The sequence below is a fragment of the Anomaloglossus baeobatrachus genome, chromosome 7 (genome assembly GCF_048569485.1).
Source record: "Anomaloglossus baeobatrachus isolate aAnoBae1 chromosome 7, aAnoBae1.hap1, whole genome shotgun sequence".
Classification (NCBI taxonomy): Eukaryota; Metazoa; Chordata; class Amphibia; order Anura; family Aromobatidae; genus Anomaloglossus; species Anomaloglossus baeobatrachus.
Window position 1 is genome coordinate 115430845 of NC_134359.1, and position 26919 is coordinate 115457763.

A 26919-nucleotide genomic window follows, 5' to 3' on the forward strand; every position below is an offset into this window, starting at 1 on the left:
AAATTCCCTTCTTCTTTGTCGCTCCATTGGGAGACCCAGACACTTGGGACGTCCAAAAGCAGTCCCTGGGTGGGTAAATAATACCTCATAATAGAGCCGTAAACGGCTCCGTCCTACAGGTGGGCAACCGCCGCCTGAAGGACTCGCCTACCTAGGCTGGCATCTGCCGAAGCATAGGTATGCACCTGATAGTGTTTCGTGAAAGTGTGCAGGCTCGACCAGGTAGCTGCCTGACACACCTGCTGAGCCGTAGCCTGGTGCCGCAAGGCCCAGGACGCTCCCACGGCCCTGGTAGAATGGGCCTTCAGCCCTGAGGGAACCGGAAGCCCCGAGGAACGATAAGCTTCGAGAATTGGTTCCTTGATCCACCGAGCCAGGGTTGATTTGGAAGCTTGTGTCCCTTTACGCTGGCCAGCGACAAGGACAAAGAGTGCATCCGAGCGGCGCAGGGGCGCCGTACGAGAAATGTAGAATCTGAGTGCTCTCACCAGATCTAACAAGTGCAAATCCTTTTCACATTGGTGAACTGGATGAGGACAAAAAGAGGGTAAGGAGATATCCTGATTGAGATGAAAAGGGGATACCACCTTAGGGAGAAATTCCGGCACCGGACGCAGAACCACCTTGTCCTGGTGAAACACCAGGAACGGGGCTTTGCACGACAACGCTGCTAGCTCAGACACTCTCCGAAGTGAAGTGACTGCTACTAGGAAAACCACTTTCTGCGAAAGGCGTGAGAGAGAAATATCCCTCATTGGCTCGAACGGTGGTTTCTGAAGAACCATCAGCACCCTGTTCAGATCCCAGGGTTCTAACGGACGCTTGTAAGGAGGGACGATGTGACAAACCCCCTGCAGGAACGTGCGTACCTGTGGAAGTCTGGCTAGGCGCTTCTGAAAAAACACAGAGAGCGCAGAGACTTGTCCCTTAAGAGAGCCGAGCGACAAACCCTTTTCCAATCCGGATTGAAGGAAGGACAGAAAAGTGGGCAAGGTAAATGGCCAGGGAGAAAAACCCTGAGCAGAGCACCACGACAGGAATATTTTCCAAGTCCTGTGGTAGATCTTGGCGGACGTTGGTTTCCTAGCCTTTCTCATAGTGGCAATGACCTCTTGAGATAATCCTGAAGACGCTAGGATCCAGGACTCAATGGCCACACAGTCAGGTTGAGGGCCGCAGAATTCAGATGGAAAAACGGCCCTTGAGACAGCAAGTCTGGTCGGTCTGGTAGTGCCCACGGTTGACCGACCGTGAGATGCCACAGATCCGGGTACCACGACCTCCTCGGCCAGTCTGGAGCGACGAGGATGGCGCGGCGGCAGTCGGCCCTGATCTTGCGTAACACTCTGGGCAACAGTGCCAGAGGAGGAAACACATAAGGGAGTTGAAACTGCGACCAATCCTGAACTAAGGCGTCTGCCGCCAGAGCTCTGTGATCTTGAGACCGTGCCATGAATGTCGGGACCTTGTTGTTGTGCCGGGACGCCATTAGGTCGACGTCCGGCATGCCCCAGCGGCAACAGATCTCCTGAAACACGTCCGGGTGAAGGGACCATTCCCCTGCGTCCATGCCCTGGCGACTGAGAAAGTCTGCTTCCCAGTTTTCTACGCCCGGGATGTGAACTGCGGATATGGTGGAGGCTGTGGCTTCCACCCACAGCAGAATCCGCCGGACTTCCTGGAAGGCTTGCCGACTGCGTGTCCCGCCTTGGTGGTTGATGTATGCCACCGCTGTGGAGTTGTCCGACTGAATTCGGATCTGTTTGCCTTCCAGCCACGGCTGGAACGCCTTTAGGGCAAGATACACTGCCCTTATCTCCAGAACATTGATCTGAAGGGAGGACTCTGCCTGAGTCCAAGTACCCTGAGCCCTGTGGTGGAGAAAGACCGCTCCCCACCCTGACAGGCTCGCGTCCGTCGTGACCACCGCCCAGGATGGGGGCAGGAAGGATTTCCCCTTCGACAGAGAAGTGGGAAGAAGCCACCACTGAAGGGAAGCTTTGGCTGCCCGAGAAAGGCAGATGAAACTGCGCAAAAGGAACTGCCTCCATTGCTGCCACCATCTTCCCTAGGAAGTGCATGAGGCGCCTCAGGGGGTGTGACTGACCTTGAAGGAGAGATTGCACCCCTGTCTGTAGTGAACGCTGTTTGTTCAGCGGAAGCCTCACTATCGCTGAGAGAGTATGAAACTCCATGCCAAGATATGTCAGTGATTGGGCCGGTGTCAGATTTGACTTTGGAAAATTGATGATCCACCCGAAACTCTGGAGAGTGTCCAGAGCAATGTTCAGGCTGTGTTGGCATGCCCCTTGAGAGGGTGCCTTGACAAGTAGATCGTCTAAGTAAGGGATCACCGAGTGTCCCTGAGAATGTAGGATTGCCACCACTGTTGCCATGACCTTGGTGAAGACCCGTGGGGCTGTCGCCAGGCCAAAAGGCAGTGCCACGAACTGAAGGTGTTCGTCCCCTATGGCGAAACGCAGGAAGCGCTGATGCTCTGGTGCAATCGGTACGTGGAGATAAGCATCTTTGATGTCGATTGATGCTAGGAAATCTCCTTGGGACATTGAGGCGATGACGGAGCGGAGCGATTCCATCCGGAACCGCCTGGTTCTCACATGCTTGTTGAGCAGTTTTAGGTCCAGAACGGGACGGAAGGATCCGTCCTTTTTTGGCACCACGAACAAGTTGGAGTAAAAACCTTGACCCCGTTGCTGAAGAGGAACAGGGATCACCACTCCTTCCGCCTTCAGGGTGCACACCGCCTGCAGAAGAGCCTTGGCTCTGTCGGGGGGCGGAGATGTTCTGAAGAAACGCGTCGGAGGACGAGAGCTGAACTCTATCCTGCATCCTTGAGATAGAATGTCTCTCACCCATCGGTCTTTTACTTGTGGCAGCCAGGCGTCGCAAAAGCAGGAGAGCCTGCCACCGACCGAGGATGCGGTTTGAGGAGGCCGAGAGTCATGAGGAGGCCGCTTTAGGAGCGGTTCCTCCGGCGGTCTTTTTAGGACGTGACTTAGACCGCCATGAATCGGAGTTCCTCTGATCTTTCTGAGGCCTTTTGGACGAGGAAAATTGAGACCTGCCCGCGGTCCGAAAGGACCGAAACCTCGATTGTACCTTCCGTGGTTGAGGTCTGTTTGGTTTGGACTGGGGTAAGGATGAATCCTTTCCCTTGGATTGTTTAATGATTTCATCCAATCGCTCACCAAACAAGCGGTCGCCAGACAATGGCAAACCGATTAAGAACTTTTTGGAAGCAGAGTCTGCCTTCCATTCACGTAGCCACATGGCCCTGCGGAGTACCACCGAATTGGCGGATGCCACCGCCGTACGGCTCGCCGAGTCCAGGATAGCATTAATGGCGTAGGACGCAAACGCCGACGCCTGAGTGGTTAAGGACACCACTTGCGGGGCAGATGTACGTGTTACTGCATTAATCTGCGCCTGACAAGCTGAAATAGCTTGGAGTGCCCATACGGCTGCAAATGCTGGAGCAAAAGACGCGCCGATAGCTTCATAGATGGATTTCAACCATAGTTCCATCTGTCTGTCAGTGGCATCTTTGAGTGAAGCCCCATCTTCCACTGCAACTATGGATCTAGCCGCCAGTCTGGAGATTGGAGGATCCACCTTAGGACACTGAGTCCAGCCCTTGACAACCTCGGGGGGGAAGGGATAACGTGTGTCCTTAAGGCGCTTGGAAAAACGCTTGTCTGGACAGTCTCGGTTTTTCTGGATTGCCTCTCTGAAGTCAGAGTGATCCAGAAACATATTTAATGTACGCTTGGGAAACCTGAAACGGAATTTCTCCTGAGAAGCAGACTCCTCAATTGGAGGAGCTGGAGGAGAAATATCCAACACCTGATTGATGGTCGCTATAAGGTCATTCACTACTGCGTCACCTTCAGGTGTATCTAGGTTGAGAGCGGCTTCAGGATCAGAATCCTGATCTGATACCTCCGCTTCATCCTCCAGAGAGTCCTCCTGCTGGGACCCTGAACAGTGTGATAAAGTGGAGGGAATTTCCCAGCGACCCCGCTTGGGCGGCCTGGGACTGCGGTCCGTGTCAGAGACCTCACTCTGGGACCTATGGGTTACCCCAGGGGTACTTTGCTGTTCCAATTGAGGGGGACCAGGGGTCAAGGATTGGACAGTGCCCGGGGCCTGAATCACCGGTCTGGACTGCAATGCTTCCAGTATTTTAGCAGACCATTTATCCATACTCTCAGACAGTTTGTCAGCAAAGGCTGCAAACTCCGTCCCTGTCACCTGGACAGTGGTAGCAGGTGGATCCACCTGGGCCACCAGTCGCAGAGGCTCCGGCTGAGTAAGTGCCACAGGGGCCGAGCATTGCACACAATGAGGGTCAGTGGCACCTGCCGGTAGTACAGCTGTACATGAGGTACAGGTTGCAAAGTACGCCTGTGCTTTGGCACCCTTGCTTTTTGCGGATGACATGTTGTCTCCTCTGAGAACAATCCAGGAGGGTATATAGCCAAAAATAAACAGAGCGACCGTACAGTGCAAATGTATAGCCTATAAGCCTATATATATATATATACACTTCGGTACTCAGTGGGGCCAGCACCACAGGTGCTGCTTACCGACCGCTCAGAGCGGTTTGTGTGATCACCAGATTCCCTGCCTGGGTCTCCCTGTGTTGTCTCTCCTCTCCAGCGTCTGAATCGCTGACAGGAATGGCTGCCGGCGTTCTGTGGGGAGGAGGGGACCGTGGGCGTGCCCAAGAAAAGTGCGGGAATCTAGTGCCCCAGAGTACTGAGTGAGGGGGGAGGAGGATACTAATGTATGCTCCGGCCCTCAGCGCTGACGATCTGTGCAGCGTCCCGCCCTTCCCCTGACTGGCAGGCCTGTGGGCGGGAATATGCGATACTAGGCCGCAGAAGCCGGGGACTAAAGTTATAAGCGCGGCCGGCATATAAGCGCGGCCAGCGCGGTAGTCCCCGGCGCACTAACACACCCAGCAGTGCTGCAATGTGTATGGCACAAGCGCTCCATGCGCGGTAGTCCCCGGCGCACTAACACACCCAGCAGTGCTGTAATGTATGGCACCAGCGCTTCATGCGGTCCCCACGGGGACACAGAGTACCTCATAGTAGCAGGGCCTTGTCCCTGACGATACCCAGCTCCTATCCAGCAGATTCCCAGGGGCTGCGGAGGGAGCACGGTCCCAGTGCCTAGAGACCGATCCAGATCCCACTTCACCCAGAGCCCATTAAGGGATGGGGAAGGAAAACAGCATGTGGCTCCTGCCTGTGTACCCGCAATGGGTACCTCAACCTTAACAAGACCGCCGACAAAGTGGGGTGAGAAGGGAGCATGCTGGGGGCCCTGTTATGGGCCCTCTTTTCTTCCATCCGACCTAGTCAGCAGCTGCTGCTGACTAAGCTGTGGAGCTATGCGTGGATGTCAGCCTCCTTCGCACAAAGCATGAAAACTGAGGAGCCCGTGAGGCACGGGGGGTGTATAGGCAGAAGGGGAGGGGCTTTACACTTTTAGTGTAATACTTTGTGTGGCCTCCGGAGGCATAGCTATACACCCAAGTGTCTGGGTCTCCCAATGGAGTGACAAAGAAAGTGTCTAAGAAGGATCATAAATACAGAGCAGCTCATAACATGGCACCCCGTGCCCCACTCCTTCAGATCCGTGCTTTCTTGTTGAAGTCTCCGCAAAATTGAAAAGTATCTCAAAGTAAAAAATGTCCAAGGTGTGTCTTCCTCAACACGTCTTTATTATTTACAGAACATAGGACAATAAAATCCACAAGATTTTGGCCACAGACGGCCTTTATCAAGCCAAGTCTCTCTGGATGTGGCTCGATAAATGCCTATGCCTATGGCTGAAACATCATGTTTTTTTTTCCCCCTATCTACTGTAACTAATAAAGAAGTTTAATGAGGACATCCAATGCCTTAGATATAAATATAGTACAAGTAATGGAAGGGGTTTTTTTGCACACTGTGCTTGATTAATATGCCCAGTACTACAATATACAAAAATGGGCTATTGAAATATCAGGTATCTGATCTAGAATCCATGGTGCGATTTAGCTGCCAAAACTTAAAATCAATTACACGCAACAGTTTAAAGGGAACCTGTCAGGTGCAATATGTACCATAAACCACGAGCAGTCCTGGGTGTATATTGGTAATCCCTGCCTAACCGTCCCTGTATACACTAGCATAGATAAAGAGATAGAAAAAGTATTTGTAAAGATCTTTTATCTTATGCTAATTAGTGCGGGGACTGGTCCCAAGGGCGTTATATCGCCCGACTAGCCGCCCTCTTAGCATGTTAGTACACCCACATGGGCATGCTAACATGCTATTCAATGCAGTGTCAGCAGCGGTGCTGCGCGTACCTGTGTTCACGGTGACCGCGCTTCTGAATGCCGGGCACTTCCGGTCATGCGCAATGATAAGGCCTTAATTTAGGTTGATGCCATTTAGTCGTGCATCCCTCTTAAACTGTCTGCAGTCCAAATTATGAGTCACTTGTGGTAGCATGCATAACCACACAAGAATAGCCCAGACTGTCTGTCTGAGTCTTAAGCCAAGAGATATGTGGGGTACAGTTCAAACACCATCTTAAATCCTGTTCTTTATGGATATCTCCATGTAACAATGATATGCTCATAATAATTCATAATCTTGTCCATAACAGCAGTAGACTTTTCTGACGCCGGGACGCGTACATACTGCGCATGACCGGAAATGCCCGGCATTCAGAAGCGCGTTGACAGCGAACACAGGTATGCACAGCACCGCTGGTGATGCGGAATTGAATAGCATGTTAGTACACCCCTGTGGGCATACTAATATGCTAAGAGGACAGACTAGTCGGGGGATATAATGCCCTTTGGGACTAGTCCCTGCGCTAATTAGCATAAGAGAAAAGATCTTGAGAAATACTTTTTCTAAAGATCCCTTTATCTATGCTAGTGTATACAGGGACAGTTAGGCAGGGATTAGCGATATGCACATAGAACTGCTCGTGGTTCTGGCTGCATATTGCACCCGACAGGTTCCCTTTAATAAACTAATAATGAATTGCTATATTGTAATATACAAACAAAATATATATATCTACATCCAATGCCATGGTGTCCAATACATCAGTATTAACTGTTTCTATACCTCAGCTGCTTCCTGACAGCATACACCTCGTCAAAGCCTCTGGCCACCAATTCCCGGATTTTTTCTGCTACACAAGGATGGAGACGAGAGGCCAGGGCAGAGTCCTCACAAATCATCTCATCATCTTCCTCAGTAGGTGGCTGAAATGGACTCGGTGAAGAAGAGAAACAAGCAGCCTCCAGATTGTGATACTGGTGTGCCTCCTGATCGGGGAGCTGGACGTACCATCTGTGCCGCAAAATATACCATAAAGAGAAAGAAAACCCGTCAGTGCTCACTAATATACCACAATACAATACCACTGAGTAATGAAGCCATGATTGCTACTGGTGAAATGGGGCTTTTTTTATTTGGCAAGGGAGCATATTCAGTTTAATTATTACATTAATGGAAATGTGTAAAGGTTCGGCTCAGTAGAGCATTTGTCAAGGTTCTCCTAGTCCGAAACGTTGCCCATCTGTTCACATGGGCCAATAAATCTTACTTTGGAATTTGTGAGTGCTGTCCACTTTCCTGGATTTATAGAACTGCTGGGATAGTTGGTATGTAACCATTGGGCTGGCACATTACTCCTATAGCTGGGGCTGCTTTACATTTTCCTTTTGTAGGTTAATGATTAGATAGATAATTATTTAATGTTAAAGGAAAATTGTCCCTGTCGTGAAGGCTGAATATTGCAGCCCAGTAGTATATACCATTGCAGTCAGTATTTACAAACTATATTGTGTGAGATGTTGGGGTGTACAGCGAGGGGAGGGTCAGCATTACCTTAGGATCCCCTCATTTGTTTCTAAATCCTTTTTTAACAAGTTAAATGCTTTTTCTTGTTCCAGTTTAATCAATTTCTTGTCAATCTTTGGATCTGTAGGAACTCGGTAAGCAGGAAACTTCTTCACTTTTTTTATATATATCCTTGAAAGTGTATATAAAAAAAAAAAAAAAAAGGATCTGAGTGAGTAACTTAATTTAATACAACAAATTGTACTTATGCTAACGAACTAAATATATTGGACTTATAAACACATTAAGCATCGTGATTAGCTATTGCTGCATACGACTCCTTCTGGTTTAGGCTGCACCCCCACCAGTCGGGCAATTCAAAGACGTCAAGAAAGAAACAATGGCAGTGACAGCTGAAAGAACATGCCATGCCCTCAATATCCTCAAAATCATACTTTGTTACACTCCTGGGTAAAGTTCATTTCAAAGTCATACAAATTATTCCTATTCATATTGTGAATTAGGACACCATTTATTTTACAAGCTTACAGGAGTTGTCTACAACTGCAATACTAATGATCTGTAAAATAGGTCATCAGTAGTGATGAGCGAGCTCTACCACGCTCGGGTGCTTGGTGCTCGAAACAAGGAGGTCGGACGCTTGGACGAGCTCAACTCATGTACCGCGTATAATGGAAGTCAATGAGAAACGCCAGCATTTTTTCTGAAAGATCTTCTGGAAAGATGCTCGAGTTTACCATGGTCTTACATTATACTCTGGTAAACGAATTGCGCCCATCCAAACGTCCGACCTGTCCATTTGGAGTACCAAGCACCCAACCATGGTAGAACTTGCTTATTATTAGTCATCAGTATCAGATCAGTGGACAACCGGCACCCCCAAGATTAACTGATATCAGCCCCGGCTATGTGCCGTTGTGACCGGTGCATGGAGCAGAACATTTCAGCTTTTTCGTACTGTTTAGGGCCAAACTTTAAATGACTGAATGCTCCCAAAGAGCAGGGGAATACCCACCGTGCTGGACATGTTGCTTTATACAATTGCCCACTAGTGCTTTCAATCTCTCCACCCTTCTTGGGCTGTGATCCTTTTCTTCTTGGTCCATACTGGCACTCCATTACGATTGCTCGGCTTCCTACAAGAAATCAAATTTGCAACAGGTTTATTTAAAGGTTTACCTACAAAGGTCAGTCCTTCTCCAGATGTCCTGCTGGGACACATGGACCTATAGAGGGGGCTCTAGCTTGGATGTGACTTGTCCATATATTAAATAGCCACTGCAGAAATAATTATCTGGCCATGCACAGGGTCCTTCGTTACATTACCAAATCACCAGGTCGGCCTCTATTTACAAAGGGGTCCTATATATGAGACATCATCTTAAAGAGAAGTCCCAATATGGCATTAATGAGCAAATTTATTCTTTTTTTTTTCCCTTAAATTCCAAGAGCCATAATATCTCTTTTTTTTTGCTGGACGAATTCTATTTGTCATTGACACCACTTTCAGGTATTACTTAAAGAGGTTTTACCAAGAACAAAGCTAATTTTAAAGTTCATTTTAATCAATAGATCTTGGAATAATAATAAGTTCCACAATTGGATGTGTTTGAAAAAATGTTTCCTGTGCTGAGATAATCTTATACATGTGCCCCTGCTGTATACTGTGTAATGGTGGTGTCTGACCGTACAGGGACATGGTCTGATCATACCACAGCTCCTGGGCAGGGGAGGAAGTAAAAAGTATACAGACATTACAGCCCAGGATTGTAAATAATTCTTTGAGGTAAAACATTTTTTTTTTTTCAAACGGGCAGGGAAATGTTTTACCTCACAAAAAGAATCAGCTGGGATCCCATGCTGTAATATCTGTAAACTCTTTTCCTTCCTCCCCTGCCCAGGAGATGTGGTATGATCAGACCAAGTCTCTGTATAGTCAGACACAGCCATTACACAGTACATAGCAGGGACACATATATAAGATTATCTCAGCACAGGAACAGTTTTTATAAAGACGTCCAATTGTGAAACTTATTGTTATTCCATGATCTATTGATTAAAATTAACTTTTTTTTTGGGGAAAAAACCCTTTAACTTTTAATAATCCATAATCGGAACAAAAAAAGAAAACTGCAATTCTGATGGTTTTTGATATTTTAAATTTTACGCTATTCGTGTGCTGCACAAATAAAGTATTAACACTTTATTCTGTGGGTCAGCACGATTAATAACATAAGAAATATATATATAGTTTTACAATTGTTTTATTAGTATTGTACAAGAAATACACCGATTGGAAAAAAAATAATTTTCAGCTGAGCAACATAAAGATTTATTCACAGCATAAGATGCGGTTTTCAGTGGCACCATTGTGCGGCTTTCTGATCCTTTTTCTGGAAGGTGGAATAAATGAAATTATATAGAGAACTAGCTGTAGTACCCGGCGTTGCCCGGACTCATAACTAAGTGTCTCTCTGTCTCTCTCACTCTCCCGCTCTGAATGTCTGTCTCGTGTGTATCTCTGTGTGCGTGTGTCTCTGTCTCTATCTCTGTGTGTGCGCCTGTATCTCTGCGCGTGTGTGTGTGTCTCTGCGCGCTAGTGTGTATGTATGTATGTATGTATGTATGTATGTATGAATGAATGAATGAATGAATGAATGAATGAATGAGTGTATGTGTGTGTGTGTGTGTGTGTGTGTGTGTGTGTGTGTGTGTGTGTGTGTGTGTGTGTGTGTGTGTGTGTGTGTCTCTGCCTCTCTGCGTGTGTGTCTCTGCCTCTCTGCGTGCGTGCGTGCGTGCGTCTCTGGATCACCATTCAGAGGAAGGAGGAGAGAGTCAGGATGAACAAAAAAAAAAAAAAATTTTGGATATTTTTTTAGCTGACAGTCACTATGCAGCATAACTAATATAAGAATGTGTTGCTTTTTTCCCATTCGCAACATTTAAAACTTTATTTATTTTTACAGGTTTTTTTAGAATATCTATTAGATTTTCAAGAAGAACATGCAATCCTTTGGTCGCACAGGTAATACAGTACACCACTTATGTAGTGCACTGTGTTACGTTATTCTACCAATTTTACACTGACTTCAAACATTAAATTATGTCTACAATATCATCTAATAGTCATTGGGATATGGCAGAAACCAAGGCCATTGTGAGGTCACTGGCTGCATGGCAACCCATCAACATAAGTGACAGCAAGTACAGAGAATGATGGGCTGACTGGGGGAGCGCTCTCCCTCTGTCAGTATATACCAGACATGGAGCACTAAGTTACAAGTGCTCAGGACAGATATATATGTGTGTCAAATAGCATTAAAAAAAAAAAAAAAATCCCACACAAGGACAGATTGCGTACCTGCATTTATAAAGGGGATTCCATCATATGGGACATACTGTGACTTCCACATTAGCCGAGTGGCCGGCTTAGCTAGGCTCGGTGATTGTCGGGTCCCCCACACACTCATTGTGTGCTGCTTGTGAAGACCTAAAATATTCATCAGCTCAGCCTCACTCAGACAGTAACCACGGTACGAGTCTCCAATTTTCTGAAAGACAGAAAGTAAAATATCAAGTAATCGGACAAGGCATTCTTATTATAAAAAGGTGTGACAGGTTAGGGCGGGGGGCAATTAATTCTCCCGAGGGGCCACATGAGAGACTGCGACTGTTGTGAAGGCCGAACCAATAGGCTGAAATGAATTCTGTTTAATATTAATTATTATATTAATGTTAATTGTATCACTAAATATTGAGCAGAATTAGGTATGCTGACATTCCTTATATACAGTATGAGCCCATACACAGACCCCTATATACAGTATGAAGGCACACACAGCTCCCGTATATACAGTATGAACCCACACACAGCCCCCTATATACAGTATGAGATCACACACAGCCCCTATATACAGTATGAGCCCACACAGCCCCTACATACAGTACAAGACCACACAGCCCCTATATACAGTATGAGCCCACACACAGCCCCCTATATACAGTATGAGCCCACACACAGCCCCCTATATACAGTAAGAAGGCACACACAGCCCCCTATATACAGTATGAGCCCACACACAGCCCCCTATATACAGTAAGAAGGCACACACAGCTCCCCCTATATACAGTATGAACCCACACACAGCCTCCTATATACAGTACAAGACCACACACAGCCCCTATATACAGTATGAGCCCACACACAGCCCCTACATACAGTACAAGACCACACAGCCCCTATATACAGTATGAGCCCACACACAGCCCCTATATACAGTATGAGCCCACACACAGCCTCCTATATACAGTATGAGCCCACACACAGCCCCCTATATACAGTATGAGATCCCACACAGCCCCCTCATACAGTATGAGCCCATACACAGACCCCTATATACTGTATGAAGGCACACACAGCTCCACCTATATACAGTATGAACCCACACACAGCCTCCTATATACAGTACAAGACCACACAGCCCCTATATACAGTATGAGCCCACACACAGCCTACTATATACAGTATGAGCCCTCACATAGCCTCCTATATACAGTATGAGCCCACACACAGCCCCCTATATACAGTATGAGCCCACACACAGCCCCTATATGCAGTATGAGCCCACACACAGCCCCCTATATACAGTATGAGCCCACACACAGCCCCCTATATACCGTATGAGCCCCCCACAGCCTCTATATTCAGTGTGAGCTCCCACACAGTCCCCCTATATACAGTATGAGCCCACAGACAGCCCCCTATATACAGTATGAGCCCACACACAGCCCCCTATATACAGTATGAGCCCACACACAGCCCCCTATATACAGTATGGTATGAGCCCACACACAGCCCCCTATATGCAGTATGAGCCCTCACATAGCCTCCTATATACAGTATGAGCCCACACACAGCCCCCTATATACAGTATGAGCCCACACACAGCCCCCTATATACAGTATGAACCCACACACAGCCTCTATATACAGTATGAAGGCACACACAGCTCCCCCTATATACAGTATGAACCCACACACAGCCTCCTATATACAGTACAAGACCACACACAGCCCCTATATACAGTATGAGCCCACACAGCCCCTACATACAGTACAAGACCACACAGCCCTTATATACAGTATGAGCCCACACACAGCCCCCTATATACAGTATGAGCCCACACACAGCCCCCTATATACAGTATGAGCCCACACACAGCCCCCTATATACAGTATGAACCCACACACAGCCTCTATATACAGTATGAAGGCACACACAGCTCCCCCTATATACAGTATGAACCCACACACAGCCTCCTATATACAGTACAAGACCACACACAGCCCCTATATACAGTATGAGCCCACACAGCCCCTACATACAGTACAAGACCACACAGCCCCTATATACAGTATGAGCCCACACACAGCCCCTATATACAGTATGAGCCCACACACAGCCCCTATATACAGTATGAGCCCTCACATAGCCTCCTATATACAGTATGAGCCCACACACAGCCCCCTATATACAGTATGAGCCCACACACAGCCCCTATATACAGTATGAGCCCACACACAGCCCCTATATACAGTATGAGCCCTCACATAGCCTCCTATATACAGTATGAGCCCACACCCAGCCCCTATATACAGTATGAGCCCACACACAGACACCCAGCCCCTATATACAGTATGAGCCCACACACAGCCCCCTATATACAGTATGAGCCCACACACAGCCCCTATATGCAGTATGAGCCCACACACAGCCCCTATATACAGTATGAGCCCACACACAGCCCCTATATACAGTATGAGCCCACACACAGCCCCTATATGCAGTATGAGCCCACACACAGCCCCTATATACAGTATGAGCCCACACACAGCCCCTATATACAGTATGAGCCCTCACATAGCCTCCTATATACAGTATGAGCCCACACACAGCCCCCTATATACAGTATGAGCCCACACACAGCCCCTATATACAGTATGAGCCCTCACATAGCCTCCTATATACAGTATGAGCCCACACCCAGCCCCTATATACAGTATGAGCCCACACACAGACACCCAGCCCCTATATACAGCATGAGCCCACACACAGCCCCTATATACAGTATGAGCCCACACACATCCCCTATATACAGTATGAGCCCTCACATAGCCTCCTATATACAGTATGAGCCCACACACAGCCCCCTATATACAGTATGAGCCCACACACAGCCCCTATATGCAGTATGAGCCCACACACAGCCCCTATATACAGTATGAGCCCACACACAGCCTCCTATATACAGTATGAGCCCACACACAGCCTCCTATATACAGTATGAGCCCACACACAGCCTCCTATATACAGTATGAGCCCACACACAGCCCCTATATGCAGTATGAGCCCACACACAGCCCCTATATACAGTATGAGCCCACACACAGCCTCCTATATACAGTATGAGCCCACACACAGCCCCCTATATACAGTATGAGCCCACACACAGCCCCTATATACAGTATGAGCCCTCACATAGCCTCCTATATACAGTATGAGCCCACACCCAGCCCCTATATACAGTATGAGCCCACACACAGACACCCAGCCCCTATATACAGCATGAGCCCACACACAGCCCCTATATACAGTATGAGCCCACACACATCCCCTATATACAGTATGAGCCCTCACATAGCCTCCTATATACAGTATGAGCCCACACACAGCCCCCTATATACAGTATGAGCCCACACACAGCCCCTATATGCAGTATGAGCCCACACACAGCCCCTATATACAGTATGAGCCCACACACAGCCTCCTATATACAGTATGAGCCCACACACAGCCTCCTATATACAGTATGAGCCCACACACAGCCTCCTATATACAGTATGAGCCCACACACAGCCCCTATATGCAGTATGAGCCCACACACAGCCCCTATATACAGTATGAGCCCACACACAGCCTCCTATATACAGTATGAGCCCACACACAGCCCCCTATATACATTATGAGTCCCACATAGCCCCCTCCCCATTATATATATTTTCTGCCACCAAACTGCCTGGCTTGTTTATCTACACAGTGTAAAATGTGCCCCCCATTACTCCCTTGATCCTGTTAGATTAGAAAAGAAGGGTTTGGGCGGAGATGCAATTCTAAACTCCGCCATTTACAAGAGTGGCGCTGCCTGTGGAACAAATTATCTCATCATGACAACCAATCAGATTCTACCTTTTCTGTTTTTGCCACTTGCAAAAAAGACAATAGTGACCCAATTGCAAGAAACGATAAAGCCAAAACAGTTTCTAGATACGACAGCACAAACACCTGCATAATTACATCCAAATGAGCTGTGAAACAGATTACCAAGCAAACTATACTACCAGAACACATATACCATGGCTGACAGTGAATGGCTGGGATCTTACCACATTCAGCTTACCTCACAATTCCTAAGCCGGCGCGCCCAAACAGGAATGTTGGGAGGAAGCGGTTGAAGAGGTTTTGGAAACTGTTCCACATATAACCTAAAAACATGAAACAAAAAAAATCTGATATTGATGACCTATTGTACGGAGAAGTCATCAATATATAGGCATGAACAACTCCTTTACAGTATCTACATCTATGGACAAGGTCTTCTGTCACCCATCATCTGCCATTGCGGAGAGTTGGGAGATCCCCATCTACATTAGATAATATTATGATCCCGGGGAAGTCAGTGTGTTTGGATGACATTTATGCAATGTATATGGCCACATTGCTCAGTGTCCATTATCTATTCATTTCATCATTACAGTGGTCGGCAGCTTATTATCAAGTCAATGCAGCATACCAGGGGCATGCTGTGACATATTCTACTAATGTGGACATTAAAAGGAATCTGTGCGCAGGTTTTTGCTCCCCCATCTGAAAGCAGCATAAGGGTACTTTCACACATCCGGATTTTTGCTCTGCGGCACAATACGGCGTTCTGCAGAAAAACCGCAACCGGCTTTTGCAACGCCGATTGCGGTTTTTTTTGCATTGACTTACATTAGTGCCGCATTGTGCCGCAGGGGCTTGCGTTCGGTCCGGTTTTTGCCGCATGCGGCAGATGTAGCCGATGCGGCGGCCGGATCGAACGTACCCTGCAACGTTTTTTGCTCCGGCAAAAAACACCGCATCGCGCCGCATCCGGCCGCTGCGGCGCATTTTTCAATGCATCCCTATGGAGGCCGGATGCGGCGCGATGCGGAAAAAACCGCATCCGGTCGCCGCATGCGGTATTTTCCACTGCGCATGCTCAGTAGCATGCCGCAACCGGAAAAAACCGGACCGGCCGCATGTAAAAACTTATGCAAAGGATGCGGTGTTTTCACCGCATCCGTTGCATAGTTTTCACAGCCGGATTGAGCCGCAGGGCTCAAACCGGATGTGTGAAAGTAGCCTAATTTAGAGACAGAGACCCTGATTCCAGCGATGTGTCACTTACTGAGCGGTATGCTGTCATTTTGATAAAATCAGTGTTTTCTCTGCAGCAGATCTAGCAGTTATACAGAGCCCATGAATGTGCTGGACTACCTAGCAGCACGCCAAGTAGTCCTCTAATGATAATTTGCTGCTGATTAACCAGTGATTTATCAAAACTACACTAAGCAGCCCAGTAAGTGACACATCACTGGAATCAGGATCTCTGCCTCTACATTATGCCTCTCTCAGATTAGGTAGCAAAAACCTGGTGACAGATTCTTTTTAAAGATCATAATTGTGACTGAAAGGACAGAAATCAAAACAATTGTTAAAGAATGTATAGAAAAAATGAAGCGGTGATGACAAGATAGGACAATAGTGCAGTACACATGATGTGACTACTTTCTACCTTGTAGGTGATTTCTTCGATACATCCAGTGTAGTGTTGGAGTGAATCAGTAAGCTGCCGGCGCTCTCCTGCACAGCATCTCCCGGGACACTCTGTACAGCATCTTTTGGCTGGTTGTATTCTGCAGGCTCTTCATTCATAGAAAACACAGATCACACATTACAATCGCATTAATGATATTCAACATGCACTGTCCTTACAATAACATTGTATATTTACTCAGTGAATGTAGACTGTTTTACTTTCCTTTATTGTAGTTTTCGGTGATTACACGTTTCTTATACATCACATAGTTTCAGTGTATTTCAGTGTAGTGAGGAGACGTTCTCACAAATTAAATGGTTATACAGGGTGATGTCTAGTCCAGAGACTTCAGGAGGCTTACATTACCCAAATACACATCATACACTGACATGCATCACCCTCTCAAACAACGAGCCATGCATCACATAGTGTAATCGTTTTTTCTGGAGTTTTCTATAACGCCCTATTCAGTGGGATAGTTTAAATAAAGGACAGAGCAAAGTATTGTAATCTGCATGCGCCGGCTTTACTTTCGAGTCATTGGTGCTTTAGTTTCCTCGCCTGGCACATGCACACTATACCGTAGTACGGTACTTTGCTCTGCCCCCAGCAGTACTGAGCGAAATATGCAGGTGCAAGATTGGGGCCCTGTATGGATGACGTAGGACGATTCATCCGCAGGAGGCAAGAAAGAAGGACAGCGATTGTTGGGAGAGAAGAGGCAGAGAGCAAGAACAATGACTGCAAAAGGTATTTTTTGGAATATGTAGAGGGAGGTTGCGGGCTTATATACAAGTTGATAGACTACTGTAAAAAAAGGCATTAAGCGCGTTGGCTTTAGTTTACACTGGAAAAACCTTGGGACAAATTCCCTCTAATACATGCCCACCCGATACAAATATTACACAAGTGTATACCACATAAATAGGAAAAGTCCACTATAAGTAATGCTCACGGTGTGAATGGAACTAAATGGACAGTGTGGCCAATGATTGACAATCGGTAAACATAGACACCAAGAGAAAGAAAAGAAAAAAAACACAACATGAAAGCCCAGGGTATAAGAAAATTATTCCAGTATTTATTTATTGATAAAGTACCAGATGCTTAAAGTGGATACACAAAAAAAGAAACCACAACACTCAAAATACAAATACATACAAATATACGGATATAAGTACAGAGAGAATAGTGATATAGCCAGTGTAAGTAACCTAAAAGTAAGACTACACAATAAGTAAAAGAAACAGAAAATTGATGGTGCAAAGTATTCAATAAATCACCAAAGTGTACACACAGAGAGGAGGGGGAAGAGAGAGAGAGAAGGGGAGAGAGAGAGAGAAGGGGAGAGAGAGAGAGAAAGAAGGGAGGGAGGGAGAGGGGGAGAAAGAGAAGGGGAGGGAGAAAGAAAAGGGGAGGGAGAAAGAAAAGGGGAGGGAGAAAGAAAAGGGGAGGGAGAAAGAAAAGGGGAGGGAGAAAGAAAAGGGGAGGGAGAAAGAAAAGGGGAGGGAGAAAGAAAAGGGGAGGGAGAAAGAAAAGGGGAGGGAGAAAGAAAAGGGGAGGGAGAAAGAAAAGGGGAGGGAGAAAGAAAAGGGGAGGGAGAAAGAAAAGAGAAGGGGAGAAAGAAAAGAGAAGGGGAGAAAGAAAAGAGAAGGGGAGAAAGAAAAGAGAAGGGGAGAAAGAAAAGAGAAGGGGAGAAAGAAAAGAGAAGGGGAGAGAGAGAGAGAGGGAGGGAGGGGGAGAGAGAGAGGGAGAGAGAGGGAGAGAGAGTGAGAGAGAGGGGGAGAGAGGGAGAGAGAGTGAGAGAGAGGGGGAGAGAGAGGGGAAGAGGGAAAAAGAGAGGGAGGAAAGGAGAGGGTACTGTATCCAGACAAATTATGTGTAGTGATGATATCTCAATGTGCAGATCTCTATGGAGGGATCAGCTTAGTAACATGATGTTCCAAAATGTTAAGTGACAAAATATTAAATCATAAAGAGATTTACTGAGCGAATCAACCTGTGGTCTGGCAGCGTGTGAGCACGACGCGCGTTTCGGCCTATAACCACTGGTATTTTATTAATAAATAAACATTGTGATAATTTTCTGGGCTTTAATGTAGTTTTTTTTCTTTCTTTCTCTTGCTAAATATTACACATCAATATGTTTTTTTTGAATGTTCATGTGCTAGGAAATGGTTTAGGCTTGAGACTAGAAAACAAGACCAATTGTTGTTTTTTTTTTCAAGGAACAAGAGTGCCAATATGATTAATTACCTTTTTATTATGGAGCACACAGACAAAACAGTTGTTTTCAGTGATGTGTTTCACAATGAAGCACTAATCAACCGCACTAATCAACCATACTACCAATGCCATGGATTCTTCTGCATTTTCCTAGGGTGGGCTAAGGTGCAACCAACCATATTTAAAATATCACATACATCACCCCACTTAAGTAAACTATTTTCCAGAAGGGGCAGCACTCCTATCCATGGTCAGTGTCTGACATTTCACCCTATCCCTATAAAAATCAACTGCAGCACAAGAGGAGTGGTGCAGTGATAATTGGCAGACGCATTTTCTAAACTTTAAATTGTAGTTACTAGAACTTTTTTTTTTTAATCAGCAGTAGCGTTAGGAGGAATTCAAAAACACAGCAGCGCCCCTGAAGATCTGTCATCAGGTCACCAGTCACCTCAGACTGCCCATTTTACAAGGACTTTACTAGATTTAATAGGTCCTGAGTGACAGATGCCATCTCCGCTCCCCACCCTGGTAGCCCTGGTTGGCTCACTCGCCGTTACCTTGAGGAATAAGAAGCTGGGCTGTCGCCTGGTTGGAGGGAATGACGTTGACATGGAACACTTGTCCGTTCTCGGATTCACTGGCCAATATCATCTGTATCAAAGAGGAATCAGTATTATACAGGAATGTATACTTAACGCCTAAGCACCCCGCGTAGCAGGAACTCCGGTCAGTATACATTTTCACTGAGAATTCTGAATTCTAACATTATCCAATTATATGTAATATTAGGCCCCTACTACCAGGTTATTCATCATGTCTACACTCCATGAATAGACAGCAGATAATATTTGGACTGTGGACTTACCATCTGAGGACTAGTCCCAGACAGCGCCTGAATCTCATATCGGATGGAGTTCCCATCTTGGTCTATGAAGTGGTACTGTTCGGTGAGCGCCGAGATCTGCTGTTGTGAGTCATCCTGAGGGCAATACACATTGTATACCATATATGAAGTGAATGACAAGTAACATGTGAGCAATAACGAGCACAATAAACTGTATGCTGCCTGGGATCGTGTCATCTCTTACTACAATACTAGATGAGAAACGCGTTCCGCTTCTACTATTCTACTATACACTGAAGAGTATTTAAAAACCAGTTCCTCTGCTAGAAAATAGTATTGGATAGGAGCAGAGTGTACTGTATATTGGGCCCAAATCAAACCATGGATATGAGCACCGGTAGATAAAAATGGTTGCGGAGTAGACTAGAAGGAGGGCTTTATCCTTTATAATGTTGATACATGGAGTTTTGGCAATACCCTAACCTATGGCAACAACCTCGTATGCATTTATGAGGTTATGGAGCTCGGGTCTGGAAAGCTGCCATGCAAATATCGGATGTTAGAGCATGGCTCTAAAATCTGTCAGGAGATTTTTGATAATTCATCTGAAAGCAGCCAGATGTAAGGGCACATACCCTGATTCTAGTAATGTGTCACTTACTGGGCTGCTTCCTGTAGTTTTGATAAAATCACTGTTTTCTCTGCTGCAGATCTAGGAGTTTTCTGAATGCTGAGCTCAAATATAACCCTACCCAAACTGCTGATTGGCAGCATTCTGCCCATGTATAGTATAGAACACAGAAAGTTGCCAATCAGTGATGGGATTAGAAAAAGTTTGAGCAGCAAAAGTGGATTTCATTGAAAGTCACACAGGCAACAACTTCAATTAGTGTAAATATATAAGAAAAGACAGAAGTCTTTAAATTTGCCTAAATATATCCATACATCCCATGATCACAAAGATAAACAGGAAAAAGCTCTATAATGAACATAGAAATTTATTAGAATATATAGTACATGGGATATAAAAGTACAGAGAAATATATCATGACCAGGAAGAGGCCCGGTCCCCTGAGGAAGTCACACGAAACACGTGTTGGGACTTGTCCCCATGTGTGTCCACATGCAAGGTGTTTTATCCTGGTAAGCTCCCTCACTTTAAGGCTGGAAACACATCTATGCGAGTAAAATCGGTCCGACTGGGCTGAAAAAAACTCGGCTGATTTTAGTTCACATTAGGTGCGAGTGCAACGCAAGTGCGATGCTATTTCTGAATAAATTAATGATTTTACTAGCGTGTGTAATGCGTGTGTAATGCGTATTTTTTACTATGTCATCTGCCATTCAGCGCTGCTACATGGCCGCTGACAGCAGACATAGACAGCCATGTAGCAGAGCTGAATGGCAGATGACAGCAGACACAGAAAGAGCCGCACTGTCAGAATGAACTTGGGTGAACTTCACCCGACTTCATTGTCATGCTGCGGCTCTGTCTGTGCCGCGTCCTGATTAGCGGTCACCAGTGAAGGGTTCACCGGTGACCACTAATCCCCCGAGTGACTGAAGTTAGCTGCCCTCTCTCATACTCACCGATCCCCGGCGCCGCCCTGCACGGCATTCACACTGCTCCGGCGGCTTTTACTATTTTGAAAAAGCCGGCCGCTCATTAAACAATCTCGTATTCCCTGCTTTCCCCGCCCACAGGCGACTATGATTGGTTGCAGTGAGACACGCCCCCACGCTGAGTGACAGGTGTCACACTGCACCCAATCACAGCAGCCGGTGGGCGGGTCTATACTGTGCAGTGAAATAAATAATTAAATAATTTAAAAAAATGGCGTGCGGTCCCCCCCAATTTTAATACCAGCCAGATAAAGCCATACGGCTGAAGGCTGGTATTCTCAGGATGGGGAGCTCCACGTTATGGGGAGCCCCCCAGCCTAACAATATCAGCCAGCAGCCGCCCAGAATTGCCACATACATTATATGCGACAGTTCTGGGACTGTACCCGGCTCTTCCCGATTTGCCCTGGTGCGTTGGCAAATCGGGGTAATAAGGAGTTAATGGCAGCCTATAGCTGCCACTAAATCCTAGATTAATCATGTCAGGCGTCTATGAGACACCCTCCATGATTAATCTGTAAGTGACAGTAAATAAACACACACACACATGAAAAAATCCTTTATTAGAAATAAAACACACAAACACATTCCCTCATTACCAATTTAATAAGCCCCAAAAAGCCCTCCATATCCGGCGTACTCCACGGACCTCCAGCGTCGCTTCCAGCATGAAGGTGACAGGAGCTGCAGAAGACACCGCCGCTCCGGTCACCTCCAAGCAGCAACTGAGGTGAGTAGCGCGATCGGCTGAGCTGTCACTGTTGGAGGATCCAGCGGTGGCCGCGATTAACCTCAGTGACAGCTCAGCTGATCGCGCTACTCACCTCAGTTGCTGCTTGGAGGTGACCGGAGCGGCGGTGTCTGCTGCAGCTCCTGTCACCTTCATGCTGGAAGCGACGCTGGAGGTCCGTGGAGTACGCCGGATATGGAGGGCTTTTTGGGGCTTATTAAATTGGTAATGAGGGAATGTGTTTTTGTTTTTTATTTCTAATAAAGGATTTTTTCATGTGTGTGTGTGTTGATTTACTGTCACTTACAGATTAATCATGGAGGGTGTCTCATAGACGCCTGACATGATTAATCTAGGATTTAGTGGCAGCTATGGGCTGCCATTAACTCCTTATTACCCCGATTTGCCAACGCACCAGGGCAAATCGGGAAGAGCCGGGTACAGTCCCAGAACTGTCGCATATAATGTATGCGGCAATTCTGGGCGGCTGCTGACTGATATTGTTAGGCTGGGGGGCTCCCCATAACGTGGAGCTCCCCATCCTGAGAATACCAGCCTTCAGCCGTATGGCTTTATCTGGCTGGTATTAAAATTGGAGGGGACCGCACGCCATTTTTTTTAATTATTTATTTATTTATTTCACTGCACAGTATAGACCCGCCCACCGGCTGCTGTGATTGGGTGCAGTAAGACACCTGTCACTCAGCGTGGGGGCGTGTCTCACTGCAACCAATCATAGGCGCCTGTGGGCGGGGAAAGCAGGGAATACGAGATTGTTTAATGAGCGGCCGGCTTTTTCAAAATAGTAAAAGCCGCCGCAGCAATGAGAAAGCCGTGCAGCACCACGCCGGTGATCGGGGATCGGTGAGTATGAGAGAGGAGGGGAAAATGACCGACAGACTGTGAGAGAGGGACAGAGATAGTGACGGACCGACAGAGAGAGAATAGAGACCAAGAGGGAGAGACCGACTGACAGAGAATAGTGATTGACAGACATTGGGAGACATCACTCGTTTCCAGTGTTTTAGGAAACATGCGAGAAATGTATTTAGAAAATCGGATGTCACTAGGATGGTGTGAGTGCCGTCCCGTGACATCCGATTTTTTACACGCTCCCATAGACTTGCATTGGAGAAACTCGCAGTAGAAACTCGCAAAAAAGCAGCATGCTGCGATTTTATTCTCAGTCTGATTTGGACTGAGAAAAAAAATCGCAGATGAGAGCTGAATCATTCACTAACATGTGTCCGATTCCAATGCGAGATTTTCTCGCATTGCTCTACTGCGAGAAACTCGCAAGTGAGAAGCAGCCCTAAGTGTAGTGCTGTGGTGATACTCATGCTTTACTGTTTTGCAGCATGCAGCCCTCTGACTCTGCTCAGTGTATGTAGTAAGGTGCTTTGCTGCAAACGGCTTTCTTACTTGTATATGTGATTTTCTCACTCAGCACTTTTTACAGAGTCTAGACATGTGGACCCACATGGGGTGTTTATCACCTTTTTGTGTCCTCTTCCTGGTCATGATATATTTCTCTGTACTTTTATATCCCATGTACTCTATATTCTAATAAATTGCTATGTTCATTATAGAGCTTTTTCCTGTTTATCTTTGTGATCATGGGATGTATGGATATATTTAGGCAAATTTAAAGACTTCTGTCTTTTCTTATATATTTACAATCAGTGATGGGGTAGGGTTTATTATTCTGAAAGCCTACCAGGCAGCAGGTTTAATATTACTCTAGTGATGATCTTCTGGGAATAAAACAGTGATTTTATAAAACTACACTAAGCAGCCCAGTAAGTGACACACCACTGGCATCAGGGTCTCTGTCTCTACATTATGCTGCTCTCATATTAGGTGGAAAACACCTGATGACAGATTTCCTTTAACCTGTTGACCACTTGGTTGCAATCTGGATTAGTTTTGTGTATTGAAACAAATCTATGATGTTTAAAGCATAGAGAATTCTAAGGATCAACATGGAATACTTTCTGAGAGTCACCTTTTGTAGGGGCGGTCACCGAGCAATGTACAGTGCAGGGTGGTACTCATATGGAGAGACTATGTACATCCGATATACCCTATAACCCCTAATATTCAAGCTTGTGGATACTACTCCATCAGGACTCACTGAGATCCACAGCCTCCATGAGACGTCAAATCCACAAGGAAAACAACACAGAAACTAAACCCGTGTCCCTGGATTAGTAACTGACATATGGATGTGGTAAGTGACCTACAATTACACGTGGCATTATGGACTCATATATTTATTCTATTGTCTGTCTGTTTGCACATCTGTAATTGAAAATCTCAAAAAACAACACTCGTTTGCGTTAGATTTTAGTTGGCTTCTTCTGTGATTTTTAGGTATCAGCAGAGACATCATTTTCATCAGACTCTCGGTTTACCCTATACACTGCCTTACGTCTCCAATATCATTTCTTTCAATTCCTTTCCAGTTTCAAAACCTGCGCTTGCTCTCTCTACGACTGACTCCATTCTTGTTCCTCACAGACTTAGAACTCCTAGATGAAAGCTAAATGTGTGAACAGCCCGGTAACGCATCGCTATCGCTGGACATCAGCACACAGGCCAGGATAATAAGGGGACTGCATGCTTTGGGATCCCACAGCATTAATGGGAGACTTACTGACCTCAAGCTCCAGTTCTGGCTCTCCCAGCGGGGCGTCTGTACACGTGATTAGCAGTTCTGTGGGATGTGTCATGGAGTCACATTGTAGCCCACTGCTCTCCATTTCTATGTGTCCTGTAGATAGAGAAAAGGTCATTATAATTATGTAGGGCCAATTATGATATGAAAGACGTTGTCACATGCAAACTATTCTCACACTGCTGCTCTCAAATCACATTATTTCTTTTTTAGAGAAGCGCACGATTCTAGTTGACATACTAGGTTACACAGATTAGCCTGACTGGACTGCACATGAGACCTAGTCAGGCAGTGATAATCTCCTGCTGATAAAACACTTGTATTAAAACTACAGCACCCTACCTATTAATTGACAAATCCCTGGAATCAGCCTCTCTTGCTCTATATTACGCTGTGCTCTGATTAACTTGCAAAAACCTATACTTGCTCTGAGCTTCCTTGTAACAATACCAATATATATTATACACACACACATGCATACATATATACAGTATATACCGTGTATATATTATTATTATATATATATATACACACACGCACACATGTATATGTTATACACACACACACACACACACTACAGTTCAAAAGTTTAGGGTCACTTAGATATTTCCTCATTTTTTAAAGAAAAGCACATTTTGTTTTTTTTCAATGAAGCTAATATTAAATTAAACAGAAATACACTCTATACATTGTTAATGTGGTAAATGACTATTCTAGCTGCAAACGGCTGGCTTTTAATGCAATATCTACATGGGTGTACAGAGGCCCATTTCCAACAACCACCACTCCAGTGTTCTAATGGTACGTTGTGTTTGCTGTATTAGAAGGCTAATGGATGTTTAGAAATCCCATGAAAACCCTTGTGCAAGTATGTTAGCACAGCTGAAATCAGTTTTGCTGATTAGAGAAGCTATAAAACTGACTTTCCTTTGAGCTAGTTGAGAATCTGGAGCATTACATTTGTTGGTTCCATTAAACTCTCAAAATGGCCAGAAAAAGAGAACTTTCATGTGAAACTCGACAGTCTATTCTTGTTCTTAGATCTGAAGGATAATCCATGCGAGAAATTGCCAAGAAACTGAAGATTTTCTACAGCGGTGTGTACTACTTCCTTCAGAGTAGAACATACACAGGCGTAACCAGAGTAGAAAGAGAAGTCTGAGGCCGCGCTGCACAACTGAGCAACACGACAAATACATTAGAGTCTCTAGTTTGAGAAATCAACGCCTCACAGGTCCTCAACTAGCAGCTTCATTAAATAGTACCCGCAAAACGCCAGTGTCAACGTCTACAGTGAAGAGGCGACTCCGGGATGCTGGCCTTCAGGGCACAGTGGCAAAGAATAACCCATATCTGAGACTGGCTAATAATAGGAAAAGATTAATATGGGCAAAAGAACACAGACATTGGACAGAGGAAGATTGCAAAAAAAGTGTTATGGACAGACAAATCGAAGTTTGAGGTGTTTGGATCACACAGAAGAACATTTGTGAGATGCAGAACAACTGAAAAGATGCTGGAAGAATGTCTGATGCCATCTGTCAAGCATGGTGGAGGTAATGTGATGGTCTGGAGTTGCTTTGGTGCTGGTAAAGTGGGAGATTTGTACAATGTAAAAGGGATTTTGAATAAGGAAGGCTATCACTCCATTTTGCAATGCCATGCCATACCCTGTGGACAGCGCTTGATTGGAGACAATTTCATCCTAGAACAGGACAATGACCCAAAGCAAACCTCCAAATTATGCATGAACTATTTAGGGAAGAAGCAGGCAGCTGGTATATCTGTAATGGAGTGGCCAGCCCAGTCACCAGATCTCAACCCTATTGAGCTGTTGTGGGAGCAGCTTGACCATATGGTACGGAAAAAGTGCCCATCAAGCCAATCCAACTTGTGGGAGGGGGGGAAGCATAGTGTGAAATATCTCCAGATTATCTCCGCAAATTAAGGCCGGGGCCACACGGGGGACTACTGCGATCCTCGCATGACACTCAGCTCATGCTGGCAGCACAGAGGGA

At 45.9% G+C, this 26919-nt stretch overlaps 1 protein-coding gene across 2 annotated transcripts in view; it reads right to left on the reverse strand.

The window, feature by feature from the left end:
• Positions 1 to 26919, reverse strand: part of CARF (calcium responsive transcription factor) — a 58800-nt gene that overhangs the window by 12940 nt on the left and 18941 nt on the right. For both annotated transcript variants that reach the window (XM_075318972.1, XM_075318971.1), the window contains exons 2-10: positions 24885 to 24997; positions 19893 to 20006; positions 19585 to 19678; positions 16775 to 16904; positions 15356 to 15440; positions 11260 to 11449; positions 8914 to 9034; positions 7926 to 8069; positions 7158 to 7385 (exon numbers count right to left, since the gene is read on the reverse strand). In XM_075318972.1, coding sequence (XP_075175087.1) covers positions 7158 to 7385; positions 7926 to 8069; positions 8914 to 9034; positions 11260 to 11449; positions 15356 to 15440; positions 16775 to 16904; positions 19585 to 19678; positions 19893 to 20006; positions 24885 to 24986 — 1208 coding nt within the window. In that variant the 5' untranslated portion in view covers positions 24987 to 24997. The remainder of the gene's footprint in view (positions 1 to 7157; positions 7386 to 7925; positions 8070 to 8913; positions 9035 to 11259; positions 11450 to 15355; positions 15441 to 16774; positions 16905 to 19584; positions 19679 to 19892; positions 20007 to 24884; positions 24998 to 26919) is intronic.